The sequence below is a fragment of the Psammomys obesus genome, unplaced genomic scaffold (assembly GCF_907164565.1).
Source record: "Psammomys obesus unplaced genomic scaffold, mPsaObe1.curated_primary_1811, whole genome shotgun sequence".
In the NCBI taxonomy this organism is placed as follows: domain Eukaryota; kingdom Metazoa; phylum Chordata; class Mammalia; order Rodentia; family Muridae; genus Psammomys; species Psammomys obesus.
In genome coordinates this window covers 7,755,380-7,772,372 of record NW_026591086.1, presented here as the reverse complement: position 1 = coordinate 7,772,372, position 16,993 = coordinate 7,755,380, and the positions used below count along the sequence as shown (strand labels likewise).

Here is a 16,993-nt window from a genome sequence, read left to right as displayed (position 1 = left end):
TGCGCCTTCGTTTTTACATAGTGAAACATGTCTGTCTTTTCTTGCCTGTGAATCTGTCATTAAAATTTCTTCCCTACAACCATGCCTTCTTCTAGAACTTCTTTTTAATACTTAGATAACTTGTGTGCTTGAAACTTGTTAGATGCTATGTAAGACTACATCTAAGTTTTTGTTGTTGTTGTTTTGAAATGTCCTGTAACCCCAGAGCTGTTTTATTACCCTGGAGTTACAAACAGTTGTGAGAGTTGTGAGCTGCCGTGTGGTAGAGGACTGACCCCTGGTTTTATGGCAGAGCAGCCAGTGCTCTTAACAGCCTAACCGCCTCTTGAGTTGCTTTCGTCGGCTTTTAAGTGAATATGGGAATACCACCTACTTCGTAGGGATTCTGTGAGGACGATGCATTAGCGCATAGGTGCAACCATCCTCATAGCACCATGACTTACAAGGGTTTTCATTCCCATTGTATATCAGGAAAACCAAAGCACGTGGAATGAAAGCATTTGCCCAAGATCCCAAGCTATAGAGCCAACGACCTAAGGTCTAAACTGAGAGAGTTAGGTTACAAGTCATCTATCTAACCAGTGTGCTGGCTCAGGCGTTTAGCTCGACGATATAAACTATGGTCACTACACATATGTGTACTCACTATACATGTATAGATATGTAGTCATCAGAGAAAAGAAAGAAAATGCGGCAGAATAGGACTATAGATACTGCCTCTGGTCTAACCCCTCGGGATGGGGGATTAAGGTAACATGTGACCACCGGTTGACTCACTAATGCACCAGGAATTTCTTTTCACCTGATTTGGCTTTTGGCCTCCTATTTTGGTTTACAAAATGGTTTGGTACTCTGTACATTCTTTCTGTTTCTCCCCAGATATAGCATCTGTTTACAAGCTGAGGGCTTTCTCTGAGTCCCTGTTAGGGTAGTGTGGCATGAAGTAGTACGTCATTTTAACTCATACCTGTATTCCGGCTTAGGACTCTTCTACTGACGTTAGGAACAGTGGGGATTCCGCCTCTGTGTTTTTAGGGGAAAATGTCCAGCACTGACCACATTTTAAAGATTTTTTTTTTGTTTGCTTTTTTATTTGGGACAGATGTTATACCCACAGTTGGATATACTTTTGAAACAGCAAAGTAGAGGGCTGGAGAGATGGCTCAGTGGTTTAGAGCGCTTGGATGCTTTTCCTAAGGACCCACGTTCAATTCCCATCACCCGCAGGGCAGCTGACAACTATCTGTAACTCCAGCTCTAGAGGATCTGACATGCCCACACAGAGATATGTGCAGGCAAAACACCAATAAACATAAGTTTAAAAAAATTTAAATAGCAAAGAAATAGCCAGGTAAGGATATAACTATAAAGAGGCACAGAACTGCATCTGTCATGGTTCTTACAAACTCTGAGCTCATATTAAAGTAGCATATGCTATAAAATAAACATATGATAGTGTACAGAGAACCCATAGATTCCCTTAAATCCAAACCCCAATCATGCAGTATCCACCACAAAGAGAAAACCCAGATTTTCATGAATGGAAGGCCTTATCATCTCATATGGTCCCTTTGTTTACACTTTCCTGTTTGTAAACAAACAGGAAAGTGTAAACAAACAAAAAACATGTTTGTTTTTTTGGTGGCTTTTTTTTTTTTTTTTTTTTTTGAGATGAGGTTTCTCTGTGTAGTCCTAACTTGCTTTGTAGACAAGGCTGGTCTTGAACTCACATAGATTCACCTGCTTCTGCCTTGGTAGTGTTGGGATTAAAGGTGTGTACCACCACACGTGGCTAGGGTTTACACTTTCCTTTTGGGCTCCCTAGTCTTTTCCCCTGTCTAGATGCTGCACTGTGGTCCAAATTAAGATTTATGATCCTTCACTTTATTCCCTAAAGATGAAACCATGCTTTGATACTGAAATATGCTCCCTTTTCTAGGAGTTTAGAGACTACAAGAAGAAAACAAGCATAAATCACTGTTGCCAATATATTCTGACTCACTAGCTTCAGCTCTGTTCTCTTGTAGGTGACCTCATCTTCACAGAGTCTCAGAGGAGAAGGAACTCACTGCATTTTAGGGCTGCCTGCATGTATACTGTCTGGTCTTCTCTACCAACAGTCACTGTAAAAGCACAGTTTTACTTTCAAACCCAAGGCCAACTGTGTAATCTGTTTTGTATTACTCTAACAAAAGGCCTGAAGCTGGGTACTTCACAGAGAAAAGAGTTTTGTTTAGTGTACCGTTTTGGAGGTTGCAGGGTAGGGTACCAGCATTGGTTCTTAACTGATGAGGCCTTCATGTAGGGAGAGCACCGTTAAAGAAAGACAGAACCCACGAGGCCAAATACTAGAGAGGAGACAGCCTTAGCAGTCCTCTTGGAAGAACTAATCAGGGTCTCACAACATTACTTAGTTCTGAGGGCAGTACCCCCAGTGACTTCCCAATAGGCTCCACCTATTAAGGTTGCTCTTGTCAAAGGTTCCATACTGTCTGCTAATGTCTCACACTGAAACCCACACATACTTATAACCGTACCTTAGCATCAAGAGAGAAAATGCTTTTTTTTTTTTTAATTTTAAAAGCCCTTCTTTAGAATTTTTTTTTAATTTAATCAATTTACAGCCTCACTCGGCCTCCTCCCTCTTCACCTCACAGTGCCACCCTCACACTCCCTCCCTCACCTCTTTCTTCTCAGAGAAGGGAAGGCCCCCAAGAGCTACCATCCTACCCTGGTACCTCAAGTCACAGCAAGACTAAGCACATCCTCTCCCACTGAGGCCTGACAAGGCAGCCCAGCTAGGGGAAAGGGATCCAGAGGCAGGCAGCAGAGTTAGAGACAGTTAGGGGACCCACATGTTAACCAAGCTGCACATCCACTACATATGTGTAGGGGGCCGAGGTCCAACCTATACATGCTCTTTGGTTAGTGGTTCAGTCCCTGTGTACCTCCATGGGCCTAGCTTAGTTTGCTCTGTAGGTCTTCTTGTGGTGTCCTTAACCCCTCTGGCTCCCTCTATCCTTCTTCCCACTCCTCCACAAAACACCCCAAGTTCTGTCTATAGTTTGGCTGTGAGTCTCTGTATCTGTTTCCATCAACTGCTGGATGAAGCATCTCAGAAGACAGCTATGCTAGGCTCCTGTCTGCAAGCATAGCAGAGTATCATTAATAGTGTCAGGGTTAGCTGTCTCCCAGGGGGTAGGTCTCAAGTTGGGCCAGCCATTGGTTTGCCATTCCCTCAACCCTTGTAGGCAGGACAATTTGTCCCTTGTAGGCAGGACAAATTTTGGGGTGAAGGTTTTGTGGGTGGATTGGTGTCTCTCTCCCTCCACTGAAAGTCTGTTCTAGCTACAGGAGAGGGCTACTTCTGGCTCCTTAATCCATAATGCTAGGAGTCTCTGTTAGGGTCACCCTCATAGACTCCTGGGAGCCTCCCTTATCCCAGAGTTGCCTCCCCACCATGGATTTCTCTTCTATCTCCCAGTGCTCCACCTCCCCACACCTGATTCCCACCGCTTTTCCCTTCCCCACTCCCTCTCCCACCCAGGAGAGTATCTATCTACTTCAGATGTCTATTTTATTTCCTCTTCTGAGTGAGACTTAGCATCTTCCCTTGGGCCCTCCTTGGCTTCTTTGGGTCTGTGGATTATAGCATGGTTATCCTGTACTTTATAGCTAATATTCACTTATGAGTGAGTACATACCATACATGTCTTTCTGGGTCTGGGTTACCTCACTCAGGATGATCATTTCTAGTTCCATTCATTTGCCTGCACATTGCATGATGTCTTTGTTTTTAATAGCTGAGCAGTATTCACTGTTACTTCATGTCTTTTCCTTCCTGGAGAGTTATGACAAACCTACAATCTGCCCACTTGGGAGTGTTTCCTTATACCATAGTTCCAACTTGACAACCACATTACAATACAAAGTGCAGGAGCTGGAGAGATGGCTTAGAGGTTAAGAGCACTGAATCCCTGGAACTTGATTTAAGAAGAACTGTAAGCTGCTATATTGGTGGGGACGTAGGTGTAGTTCCTGTGACCCAAACACACTGGGTGGCTCCCAATGTTTCTGACTCCAGTTCCAGCGGCTCTGATTCTTCTTCTGGCCTCTGAGGGCACCTGCACGCACACAGTGCACATAACTCGGGTAGGCATATATACATCCACAGACATAAAAATTGGATTCAAAAAATACAAAACAGTTTTTATATAACTTCAGTTCCAAGGGATCCAGTGCCCCCTCTGGCTTCCTCAGGCACCAGGCAGGCACTCAGTGCATGAACATACACACAGGCAAAACAATATAATCAATCCTTAAAAAAAGAACAGAAAAAAAAATGAGTAGAAAGGGTTCTGATATAGAAATAATTTTCAGTTCCGTGTAGGATGGGGCAGGGACCCACTTACTCTACCTTAGAAGCCCCACGGATCACTACTGCCAGCATCCTTCATAAAAGCGTTACTGGCAGCATGCTAAAAGGAGCCTCAGAGGAGCCCAAAGCCAGAGCTTCCCTCCAGGTAATATGATGCTGCCTAATAAGACAGCCTGCAGACAACTGCCATATCAGGTTTCTAGGTGACAGAGCTGGAAAGTTAATCCAAGGTCATACTTGTCTTTAGCCATGTCTGCAACTCTTTTGTTGTTATTTTTTCAGGACAGTGTTTTTGTGTGTATCCTTAGCTGTCCTGGACTCAATTTATAGACCAGGCTGGCCTCAAACTCACAGTGATTGGCCTGCCTCTGTCTCTCAGAGTGCTGGGATTGAAGGCATGTGCCAACACGCCGGGCCTTGTCTGCAACACTTAAAAGACATCTTCTCAGGCTTCCCTGACACCAATGACCTCAGAGCTGGCTTCACCTGCTTAGGGTTTCTTTGGGTATGACACCGTTCAACCCTTGACTTTGTCCTCTTTCCATAGGTCGGATCAAGTATTCAGAACTGGTGTACGAAGCGTGTATGTACACTTTTGACTGTCTTCCTCTTGCTGCTCTCTTAAACCAACAGTTTCTCTGTGTACATGGAGGAATGTCACCTGAAATTAATAGTATAGATGATATTAGGAAAGTAAGTAAACTTATACTATTTTCCTTTCTTTAAAATTTATTTTTATTTTATTTATTCACTTTTTTGTTTGTTTTCGTTTTTTTGAGACAGGGTTTTTCTGTATAGCCTTGGCTGTCCTAGATTTGCTTTGTAGACCAGGCTGGCCTTGAACTCCCAGAGATCCACTTGCCTCTGTTTCTCCAAGTGCTGGGATTACAGATGTGCTCTACCTTGCCCTCTTTATTTATTCACTTTACATCCTGATTGTAACACCTTCCTACTTCTCCTTCCGGCCCCACCCTCCCTTTCTCTTCTCCCTATCCCCCCTCTCCTACTCCTCGGAAATGGGAGCCTCCCCCACAATCCACCACAGCATATCAATTTGAATCAGAACTGAGCCCATCCTCTTCTACTGAGGCCAGGCAAGGGAGCCCCACTAGGGGGTCATGATTGAAAAGCAAGCAGCAGAGTCCCTGTCAGAGACAGCCCCTGCTCTTTTTACGAGGGGATCTACATGAAGACTAAACTTCCCATAGGCTACATATTTGTAGGGGCCTAGGTCCAGTCCATGCATGGTGCTTAGTTGGTGCTTTAGTCCCCATAAGCACCTCTGGGCTCAGGTTAGTTGACTCGGTTGGTCTTCTTGTGAAGTTCTTGTCCCCTCTGGGTCTTTCCATCCTTCCCTCCACTCTTCCACAAGGCTCCCTGCACACCTCCTAATGTTTGGCTGTGAGTCTCAGTATCAGTTACTGCTAGGTGGAGCCTCCCAGAGGATAGCTGTGCTAGGCTCCCTTATGCTGTTTTCATAGAGTGTGTTTTTAAATTTTCATTCTTTATCCTAGACAATTAATATATCTTATATGTAATATATAGCAATAGCTAAGATTAAACGAAAATATAATCAGAAGTAGAAAGACAGATTTTACCCATGATCTTGCCATTGTCAGAGAGCTGATATTAACACTTGGAGATACATATATTTTTTTCTTTCTCTTTTTAAAAATTAAAGTTTTTGTTTTGTTTTGTGTTGTTTGAGACAGGGTTCCTCTGTGTGTTACTGGCTGTCCTGGAACTCGCTCTGTAGAGCAGGCTCACCTCAAACTCAATAGATCCACTTGCCTCTGCCTCTTGAGCACTGGAATAAAGGTGTGAGCCAACACTACCTGGCCTTAAAGTTAAATTTTAATGAATGAAAGCATACTATTCTTACTGAACAACTCTGAAACTTTTGAAAAAGTGTTTATATTTTTTTAACTTTTATTAATTATACTTTATTCACTTTGTATCCCCCCATAAACCCCTCCCTCCTCCCCTCCTAATCCCACCTTCCCTCCCCCTTCTTCACAAATGCCCCTCTCCAAGTCCACTGATAAGGGAGGTCCTCCTTTCCTTCCTTCTGATCTTAGTCTATCAGATCTCATCAGGAGTGGTGTTTATATGTTTTAAACAGGGTCTCTCTATAAAGCCCGGCCTATTCTTGAACTCTAGACAGTGCTCGTACCTCATACACTAAAATGTCACCATGCTCAGCTTTAACGCTTTTATGTTGTAGTGTGTAAAGAAAGAACATGAGTGTGGAGACTTGGCCAACACCCTTACTTTTGAGTACACCCTCCTTGTAAAGTGATTTAAACGAGTGCCTGTCCCCTGCCAGCTCTGATACGCAGACTTTAACACCCTAATGACATGGGCTGCTTGCTCTACTTGCTTTACATGTGATCATTTCGTGACTGGGGGAAAAAGAACAGCCTTATGCGCTTGCACTATTGTTCATGGTACCTCCTCACCTTCACGTCCTTTCAGTTCCTATATAGCAATACAAGCAGGATTTCCATGTGCTCACAGCAGTCTCCCAGTCCGAGGTGTGCCTGTGTGCTGGCTTTTAAGTACCTAGCCTTTCTCCTTGGGTTGATTTTGTATTTAACAATGTGAGTCAGCTGTGATAAAAGCCCCTTCTCATCCCCTTCGTGGACTCTCAGATGTTCCAGTCTGTTTAAAACCTAATTATTTATATTCTCTGATTTTTGTGTTTTTGATTAAAGCAGCAGTGACTAAAAATGTAAGTTAATAACAATTACTAAAATGCCTCCACTGCATGGAATGGAAAGAATAAAAGGCTTTTTCACAAAAGAAAATATCTCCATTGGAATAAAGTGAGCAGTGATCGAACAGAATCACTACCAATTGTTCCTGCTCTGCTGTAACACTGTTTCCCACAGAAAACTGAAACAAACTTTAGCCTAAAAAATAAGTTGTGGCAGTTGATTCCACGTTTGAGTTAAATGAATGCTGCACTAGATTAGCATGGACGGAGAGGCCATTTTCTACAGGACTCTGAATATTTGTAAACATTTATTAAAAAATACTCATTGAGGGCTCAGAGCTTCATCTTTAGTGCATTCCTGTAGGTCAAAGTGGATTTTTGACCTGCCTGCTTCCAAGAACCCTTTTACTTTCCTGATTTTGTTTTTTTCTTCTTCTTTTGGCTCTCGTGTATCTTCTAGTTAGACAGGTTTATGGAGCCCCCTCCTTTTGGGCCGCTGTGTGACCTGCTCTGGTCTGACCCCACAGAGGATTACGGCAGTGAGAAGACTGTGGATCACTACACCCACAACACTGTCCGTGGCTGCTCCTACTTCTTCAGGTAAGTGGACCCTCAAAGGAAGCAGGGAGACAAGCCGGGAGCCATTTTATATTTTAAGCTTTATTCTTACTATCTTTAGTTACATCTGTGGGTATGTGCGCATGAGTTCAGATGCCTATAGAGAAAAGCTAGAGGCATAAGATCCCCTGGAGCTGGAATTATAGGCAGTTGTGAAGCCCTCTCCCCACAGTGTGGGTGCTGAGAACTGAATTTGGATCTTCTACAAGAGGAGTACGCACTCGTAACCACTGAGCTATCTCTTCAGCCTCCTGTGATACATTTAATGGATTTATTATTTTAAGGGTTTTTTTCTATTAATTTTTTTCTGTATGAGTGTTGTGCCTGCATGTCTGTCTGTGTACTACGTGTATGCCTGGTGCCCTCCTAGGTCAGAGGAAGGTATGAGATTCACTAGAACTGGAGTTGTGGAACCACCATGTGGGTGCTAAGAACTGAACCCAGGTCCTCTGTAAGAGCAGTAAGTGAACCATCTCTCAAACCCTAATTTTATGAAATTAATTTTTTTTCTTTATTTCTTTCTTGTTTTTTTTGTTTTTCAGGAGACAGGGTTTCTTTGTGTAGCCTTGGCTGTCCTTGACTTGTTTTGTAGACCAGGCTGGCCTCTGCCTCCTGAGTGCTGGGATTAAAGGTGTACACTACTACACTTGGTTTTATGAAATTTTTCTTAAGTGATTTAAGTCTCAAACATGTAGTATAGAGATGCAATCTCTCTCTTTTTATTTCTTTTTCATCTCTTTCTCTCTCCCCCTCTTTCCTCACTTCCTTCCTTCCTTTCTTTTTGGTGTTGGAGAGCAAACCCATGACCTCACACATTCTGGGAAAGCACTTGTTCAATTCCTTAATAGCAGAGGAGTCTTAATATGTTCTCAGATGTAAGACGTAAGAAGTATAGGTTAGGACTGGAGAGGTGGTTCAGTGGTTACTAACAGTATCTGCTCTTCCAGAGGTCCTGAGTTCAATGCCCAGCAACCACATGGTGGCTCACAACCATCTCTACCCTCTAATGCCCTTTTCTGGCCTGCAGGTGTACATGCATATAGAACCCTCATACATAAAACAAAGAAATAATAAAATCTTTTTAAAAAGTATAGATTAGCGAACACACTTAAATGTCTCCCTGGGTCTTGATGTTATAACTTCTAAATGATCTGTTATTTGTTTCTAGATATATTTAGTCACTTCCTAAATATTTGATTCATTTTTATGTATATGAATGTTTTGTGTACACATGTGTGTGAACCACATGTGCCTGTGGAGACCAGAAATGGTCATAAGATTTCTTGGAACTGAAAGTTGCAGATGATGAGCCATCTGTAGGGGCTGCCAACCCAACCTGGGTGCTCTGCAAGAACAGGAAGTGTTTTTTACTACTGAGCATTTCTCTAATCCCTCATCTGTCTGTCTGTCTGTCTGTCTATCTATCTATCTCTATATAACTATATATGTATGCATAGAGAGAGAAAAAGAGAGAGAGAGAGATACTTTCATAAAAAGCTAGAGACTGGAGCCGGGCACAGTAGCACACACCTGTAATCCCAGCATTTGGGGAGGCAGAGACAGGCAGATTTCTGTGATTTCCAGGCCAGCCTAGTCTACAAAGTGAATCCCGGCCAGCCAAGGCTACACAGAGAAACCCTGTCTCAAAAAACCAAACCAGACCAGACCAAAACAGCAGTAACAACAACAACAACAACAAAAACCCCAAAACACTAGATACTGAGCAGACATAGTAGCACATATCTTCACTGTCATATTTGAGAGATAGAGGCAGGCTGCTCTAAGTTTGAAGCCGATATTATCTGCATACTGGGTGCCAAGCCAAACAGGGCTACACAGTGAAACCATCTCAAAGAAAGAAAAAAATCAGATGACTTTACTTTTTCCAAGGAGATTCTGATTCAGAAGGCCTGGGCTGGGAGTCCTGTTATGTTTTGAAAAGCTCCCAGCTTCTGTTATAGAAAACAAGACAAACAGGACACTGTGATCTAAGCCTAGGACATTTCCTGGAAGTTGGCTTTTTTCCTAGATAAAGCTCACATCTGAGCTCCTAGTGTAATTTGCCAAGTGAAAAAAGTAGAGAAAATAGGGATGTTTGAAATCTAAATTATTAATTCCAGTGTTTTATCATGACAAATAATTCATTTACTTAGTTCTTTAAAAAAAAAAAAAAACAACTTGCACCTGGGCATGGGGGCACATGCCTTTAATCCCAGCACTGGGGAAGGCAGAGGCAGGGGGATTGCATTGAGTTTGAAGCCAGTCTGGTCTACAAAGTGAGTCCAGGAGAGCCGAGGCTACGCAGAGAAATCCTGTCTTAAAAAACCAAAAAAAAAAAAAAAAAAAAGAGAGAGAGAGAGAGAGAGAGAAAAGAAAAAAATCTTGCTACTGATTGGCTAAGATAATACAAGAATTAAATGATACACATGTACAAAAGAAGCCTTAATTTGCCTTTAAAAATTTTTCAAGTTATCTTTTTAAATTCTACTCTTCCATCTTTCTGTTGACTTATTTACTGAAACGATTTAACTTTTCCTTCTTTTGACATTGCCTAAGAACTTAGCATTGGTGGCTGAATGTCATTTGATACAGTTCCTATGGTCACTTGACAGCACCTCTTTCAACACAGGCCTTTTATCCAGAAATCCTCCTTCAAAAGCTTAGCGTGGGAATGGAAGCTACACCCACACTCAGTCACTCTTCACAGAGCTCTCAGAAGCACTAGTGGACACACTGTGCAGAACAAAAAAAGTGCCTGAGGCACCTGGTACACAGACTTGCAGTTGAGGTTAGAAGTCATTGACTTTTTCTCCCCCAGTATTCGTTTCTTTTGTTTTATGTGTATAAGTGTTTTGCTCACATGTGTGTTTCTGCTCTGTGTGTCTACCTGATACCCATGGAAGCCAGAAGAGGGCATCGGACCAGCTGGAACTGGAATTATGGATATGGGTGCTAAGAACCAAATCCAGGTCTTGTGCAAGAGCAGCAAGTGCTCTTAATCACTGAATCATCTCTCTAACCCCTATCCTGCATTTTTGTTACTGTTTTTGCACTTTTTAAATAATTTTTATTTTTTATATTAATCACAGGTTATTTACTTTGTATCCCAGCCATAGCACCCTTCCTCAATCCCTCCCATTTCCATCATCCCTCCCTCATCTTCTCCCTGCCCCTTTTCAAGTCCACTGATTGGGGAGGTCCTCCTCCCCTTCCATCTGACCCTAGTTTATCAGGTATTTTCAGGACTGGCTGCAATGTCCTCCTCTGTGGCCTAGCAAGGCTGTTCCTTCCTTGGGGGTGGGGGGGAGTCAAAGAGCCCGCCATTGAGTTCCTGTCAGAAATAGTCATTGTTGCCCTTACTAGGACACCCACTTGTATCCTGAGCTACCATGGGCTACATCCATGCAGAGGTTCCAGGTTATATCCATACATGGTCCTTGGTTGGAGAAACAGTCTCATAGAAGACTCCTGTGCCCTCATATATTTGGTCCTTGTGGAGCTCCTGTCCTCTCCAGGTCATACTAACACCCCTTTCTTTCATATGATTCCCTGCAGTCTGCCGAAGGTTTGGTTATGAGTCTCAGCATCAGCTTTGATACCCTGTTGGGTAGAGTCTTTCAGAGGCCCTCTGCGGCAGAAAGACACACACTGTATATACTCACTTATAAGTGGATACTAGACCTATAAGATAGGATAAACATACAAAAATCTGTACTCCTAAAGAAGATAAACAAGAAAGAGGACCCAGGGTAAGATGATCAATCCTCACTTAGAAAGACAAATGGGATGGACATTGGAAGTAGGAGAGAACAAGTAACAGGACAGGAGTTTTTGCACTTTTTTGTCAGACATCTATTTCAGTGTTGACAATGGTACTCAAGGATAGCGCACAAGCAGGCTATAATGTAAGTGAGAGAAAATAGGTCTGTGCTAGATTTGTCAAGCGTGAGTTTTGTTATTGGCCATGAGTTCATTGTTAATGATTCAGTAGTATATTTACATAAAATGTCCTTATGCAGGAAAACATCTGAAATACTCAAGTGGTTGATGAAAATATTTTGGCCAAAGGCTCCTAGGAATCCTTAATTTCATACAGTCACTGGGAAAAGCATCTCCTGGCATGATTCCTAGGTCTTAGGCTCTGCTGAGATTTCACAGCCTCCTACCTAATTACTAAGGCTTCCATGAAACTGCTTCATAGTCTGTGAATAGCTGATAGATCATTGTTTCTTTGGCAGTTAAGAGCAGGGACTTCCTGTTCTGCAATCATGATAATGTCATATACAGTTAATCTGAAAATTAAACATTTTCCGCTGAGCATGGTGAAAAACAAAATTGCCCCCTTTTTCCTCAGACAAGATCCCATGCATCCCAGGCTAATTTCTAGTTTACTCTGTAGGAAAAGATGGTCTTGAACTTCTGACTTTCTGTCCCGCCTTCCAAGTACTGGGGTTACAAGTGTGTGCACCATCCCTAGTTACACAGAACTTTGCATGCTGGGCAAGTAGCATACCAGCTTAGTTACATCCCAGTTCAAGAAACAAACACGCAATTAACATCTACAAACTCTCAGGGTAGTTTTATAGTCTCTAGTTCTTCCTATTTGTCATCCAGAGAAGTAAAAATAATAAGACGATTTCAGGAGTATATGAGATATCATTAGAATATGGTGGTCTATGATATTTATATCTGCTCCTGAAATAGTCATGCATAGACTTATCTTGGTATTGATATTACATACAAAGCTATAAGTAGATTCTTTTGCTTTTTCTAAAGATTTGATGATTGAAGAAAATCATGCACCCATTTTGTGGACTTACTGTACACACATGCAGTCATGCTGTTGTACATTTTCATATCAAGGTCGCAGAAGTTTTTGTTGTAATATTAATATTAAGATAAATTAAAAGATGGAGAAGCTGTTTTTATTCTAAGGTGTCTTCTTCAGGTCTGATAGTATGTGAAGTAGAAATCACTGGCTTATGAGCTTTTAAAAAGGTTCATTGGTAGGCTGGAGAGACAGCTCAATGGTTAAGAGCACTGGCTATCTTTCCAGAGGACTTGGGTTCAGTTTCCAGCACCCACATAGTGGTTCATAATTGTCCATAACTCCAACTCCAGGGGATCTGCCGTCCTCCTTTTCCTTCCAGGGGTCCCAGGCCCACATACAGACATGTGAGGGCAAAACCCTCATAGACAGAAAATAAATCTTAAGAAACTGAGGAGATTGTAGTAGCTGTAATCTTAAAACAACTCTAGAATTGGGGTTTCTCTTTCTTCCTATTAAAACATAACTGCTGTAATTCTGGACTTGAGTTTTTCCATTTTCTTTTTCAGTTACCCTGCAGTTTGTGAATTTTTACAGCACAACAGTTTATTGTCAATAATCAGAGCCCATGAAGCCCAGGATGCTGGGTAAGTTACATTATATCTCATAGATCCATGCAGAGGTTTTACTGTTAGTGTCAAGATGCCTGAGCTGTCACCTCTTTTCTAGGTACCGAATGTACAGGAAGAGCCAGACCACTGGCTTTCCATCACTCATTACGATTTTCTCTGCCCCCAATTACCTAGATGTCTATAACAATAAAGGTAAAGCAGCCCAGCAATATTGCAGTGTGAATCTGTTAGTAACTGTGAGTTCTAGCTTAATTTTGTGTTTTGTTTTTATTATTGTGTTCATTTACTTATTTTTATCTTTTGGTGCTATGGATTGAACCTAGGACCTTGTGAAGCAGGCACTCTACCACTAGGTTAGATCCTGAACACCAGTTTTTAAGTACAAAATTTCAGTCAGATGAAAAGATGGTGGGTAAGGGATATGGCTCTATGGTAAAGCATGTGTTTAGCATGGGGAAGGCCGTAGCTTCAATGTCTGCTATCCTACACTGTGCGAGACCCTGACACCTCTTCTCCTAACCCTGACACACTCCCTCCCTCTCCCTCTCCTTTTCTCTCCCCCCTCCATCTCACTGTCCTTCTCCCTCCCCATCTCCCTGTCCCATCTCTTTCCCTCTCTCTCCTCACCCCACCGCACCTGTCTTCTCAGCTGTTTTGTTTTGAGAGAGGGTTTTCCTATATAATCCAGGCTGGCTTTGAACTTGGGGTTCTCATGCTTCAATCTCCCAACTGATAGAATTACAGGCATGTACTCCCATACCTAGAGGAAGAGGAGATCTTATTGGAATAAAGGTCAATAAATTGGAATGTAAGCTGCTGCTTGGCCTTTATCTCCTAAAAGATGGGTCTCTGTGGTTATAAATAGTGACCATGGTAAATGTTATGACTGAGTCAAAATATAAAACTAATAAATAGTTTCAGAGTTATGTTGGAACATTTAATAATATTACCTCAAATGTCACTATCTGGTGATACTTTATTTGTTTAGTATTTTAAAATGGGGTTTCACTGTACAGCCCAAGCCAGCTTCAAACTCAGCACCCTGCTTTGGCTTCTCCAGTGCTGGGATTCATTTGGTGGTTTTTGTTTTCATTTGTTTTTGTTCTGCCCCCAACTCCCCTACCCCACCCCAACAGGGTTTCTCTGTAGCCCTGGCTGTCCTGGAACTCACTCTGTAGACCCAGCTGGCCTCAAATTCATAGAGATCAGCCTGCTGCTAACTCCCGAGTGCTAGGATTAAAGATGTGTGCATCACACTCAGTTTACAAATGTCTCTCTAATTCTGAAAAAGAACTCTTTTACCCTTTCCCCCTTCTGTTGTTGCTTTTCATGGTTTGTTGTTGTTGGTTTTCTTTTCTTTTTTCTTTCTTTCTCTTTCTCTCTCTCTCTCTTTCTTTCTTTCTTTTTTTTTTTTTTTTGAGATTGAGCCCAGATGACCTTTGAATTTGCTTTGTTGCCTATGATGAGCTTGTACTTCTGATCTGCCTTCCTCCCTTCCAGAGTGCTGGAATTACAGGCATATGCTCTGTCTGATATATGTAGGGCCAGACATTATGCATGCTAGGCAGTGCTCTGCCAGCTGAGCTTATTTGGAGTGATCTTTAAGTTCCCTGGTGCCCAAGGTGCATCTCAGTTCCACTGATGACCGGAAGCATCCATAAATTCGGGTTTTAAATCTTTTTTGTCTCCCCCCTCTCCCTTTTCCACTGGGAGCATACTCCAGAAAAGTTTCTTAAGCTTCCAATTTTAATCATCCACTGTTGAGACACACTTCATTTTCCTGTGAAGAGTGAGAGAATTATTGATATATTCACTTAGGCTACATAAAATGCACACAGCATGAAAACAATGGAGGTGTACATATCAGGCAAAATTAGGCTTTTAACAATTGGAAATCCTTTTTTAGTAGTCTGTCCTATACATTTTAGACACTCATTAACTTAAAGTTTAGAACACTACTCTATCTCACAGCAAGGAAACAGGAACCCAGTGTGACCTTGGTCTAACATTCCTAGAGAATTGTTGTATTTCATGTCTAAAAATAATTGAAAGAAAGCCAGGTGTAGTCACACACACCTTTATAATCCCACAATTTGGGTGGCAGGAAGCAAGTGGATCTCTGAGTTCAAGACCAGCCTGGTCTGCATAGTGAATTCCAGATCGCCAGAGCTTTGTAGCGAGAGAAAGACCATGTCTCAAAAACAAAACAAAAAAAGAATAATTGAAAGAATAGTACAAATAACAGCACAAGTGATACAGAATAAGAAACATTTAAAAATAAAGAAGTCTCTATCAATCCCCAGCTACCTCGGCAGCTGCTCTTGGTTGGGAGTTGTCCCTCATTTAAGGCAGGAAGATGTGGCTGCAAAGAAGACACAAAAGTCTTTAACAGGGCCATGGTGGTGGCACAAGCCTTTAATCCTAGCACTCAGGAGGCAGAAGCAGGAGGATCTTTTTGAATTCCAGACCAACCTGATCTATAGAGTGAGTTCTAGGACAGCCAGGGCTATCACACAAAGAAACCCTGTCTCAAACACACACACAAACAAAGTCTGTGGAGTCTGTCAACTCTAGGCTCCAGTTTGTTATACAAAGTGGAAATTACATGCTGGGATATAAGCAGACTCTGAAGATGATCAGACAGGGCCGAGGAAAATTGTTTATCTTTGACAACAACTGCCCAGCTTGAGGAAATCTGAAATAGACTTCTATGCCATGTTGGCCAAAATTGGTGTTCATTACTACAGTGGCAATAATACTGAATTGGGCCCAGGATGCAGAAAATACTACAGAGTATGCCTGCTGGCTGTCATTGACATATAAAGGTGATTCTGATATTATTAGAAGCATACAGATTGGTGAAAAGTAAAGGAGGAAAGTGTTTATTTAATAAATCTTTGCCAGAGATCATAAAAATAGTATACAGAAAATCAACTTGGCATAAGTGGGCATACACTTACCTATGTGACATGATTACTATTAAATGTTTATATGCACTCTGAGAATGCTGAGAATAGAAGAAGCTTTTTAAAAATTCACTGAGGAGAGATTATGTACTCCCTTAACCATTGATTATAAACTGTTCCAGGTTTGCCGTTTATTGCCCCTACTGTGAACTGATAAATTCCTGGAGAGTTTATAAAGAGCTTTAGCTGTGGCTTATGACCAGCTAAACAGTCTGTGTCCATTAGATGGGTGATATTTGCCCTTAGAGAGAAGCTGTGATTGTAACTGTTTGGCTAGTAAATGAACATTTCAGGAAGTTTTTCTGTGTTGAATCTGAGTTTTCTTTAATGTACAGCAAAGTGTTTCAGAGCACAGTGTCTTCAATACTTTTATCATGTAACTTTGCTCTCTGTGATAATCCCTAAGAGAACAAACCCTGTATAATTCTTTAAACTTATCAAGCTGTCCTGGTCCTGGCCTGAGTTTACAGGTCACAGAAAAGTGTGTGTAGGTCCACAGGAACAAAGTGTGCTGGCTGCTATGCTGTGGTTTTCTGTGCCCAGTGTCTTGCTCTTTAATTTTTTAGCTGCAGTGTTGAAATATGAAAGCAATGTCATGAACATCAGGCAGTTTAACTGTTCTCCACACCCCTACTGGCTCCCAAACTTCATGGATGTTTTCACGTGGTCTTTGCCTTTTGTTGGAGAAAAAGGTAAGAGAATCCCCATTTGCGTCTAAACACCAGCTCTCTCCTGACCAGCTCCAGAAACCGTTACATTCCCAAAGTTTGTCAGAAATGAGCACTAATTGTGTTTTTTTCTCTACAAATATATATATTTTTATTTTTTGCTTAAAAAAATTATTCACTTGTTTGTGTGTATGATGTGTATGTGTGCAGGATTGGGGCAGGGCTTGCACATGTTTGTGTAGAGGGC

At 41.8% G+C, this 16,993-nt stretch overlaps 1 protein-coding gene across 1 annotated transcript in view; it reads left to right on the top strand.

Annotated features, from left to right (window-relative positions):
- Positions 1-16,993, top strand: part of Ppp3cc (protein phosphatase 3 catalytic subunit gamma) — a 61,494-nt gene that overhangs the window by 31,225 nt on the left and 13,276 nt on the right. Inside the window, exons 5-9 of the mRNA XM_055609727.1 lie at positions 4,926-5,071; positions 7,555-7,694; positions 13,050-13,127; positions 13,210-13,304; positions 16,645-16,770. Coding sequence (XP_055465702.1) covers positions 4,926-5,071; positions 7,555-7,694; positions 13,050-13,127; positions 13,210-13,304; positions 16,645-16,770 — 585 coding nt within the window. The remainder of the gene's footprint in view (positions 1-4,925; positions 5,072-7,554; positions 7,695-13,049; positions 13,128-13,209; positions 13,305-16,644; positions 16,771-16,993) is intronic.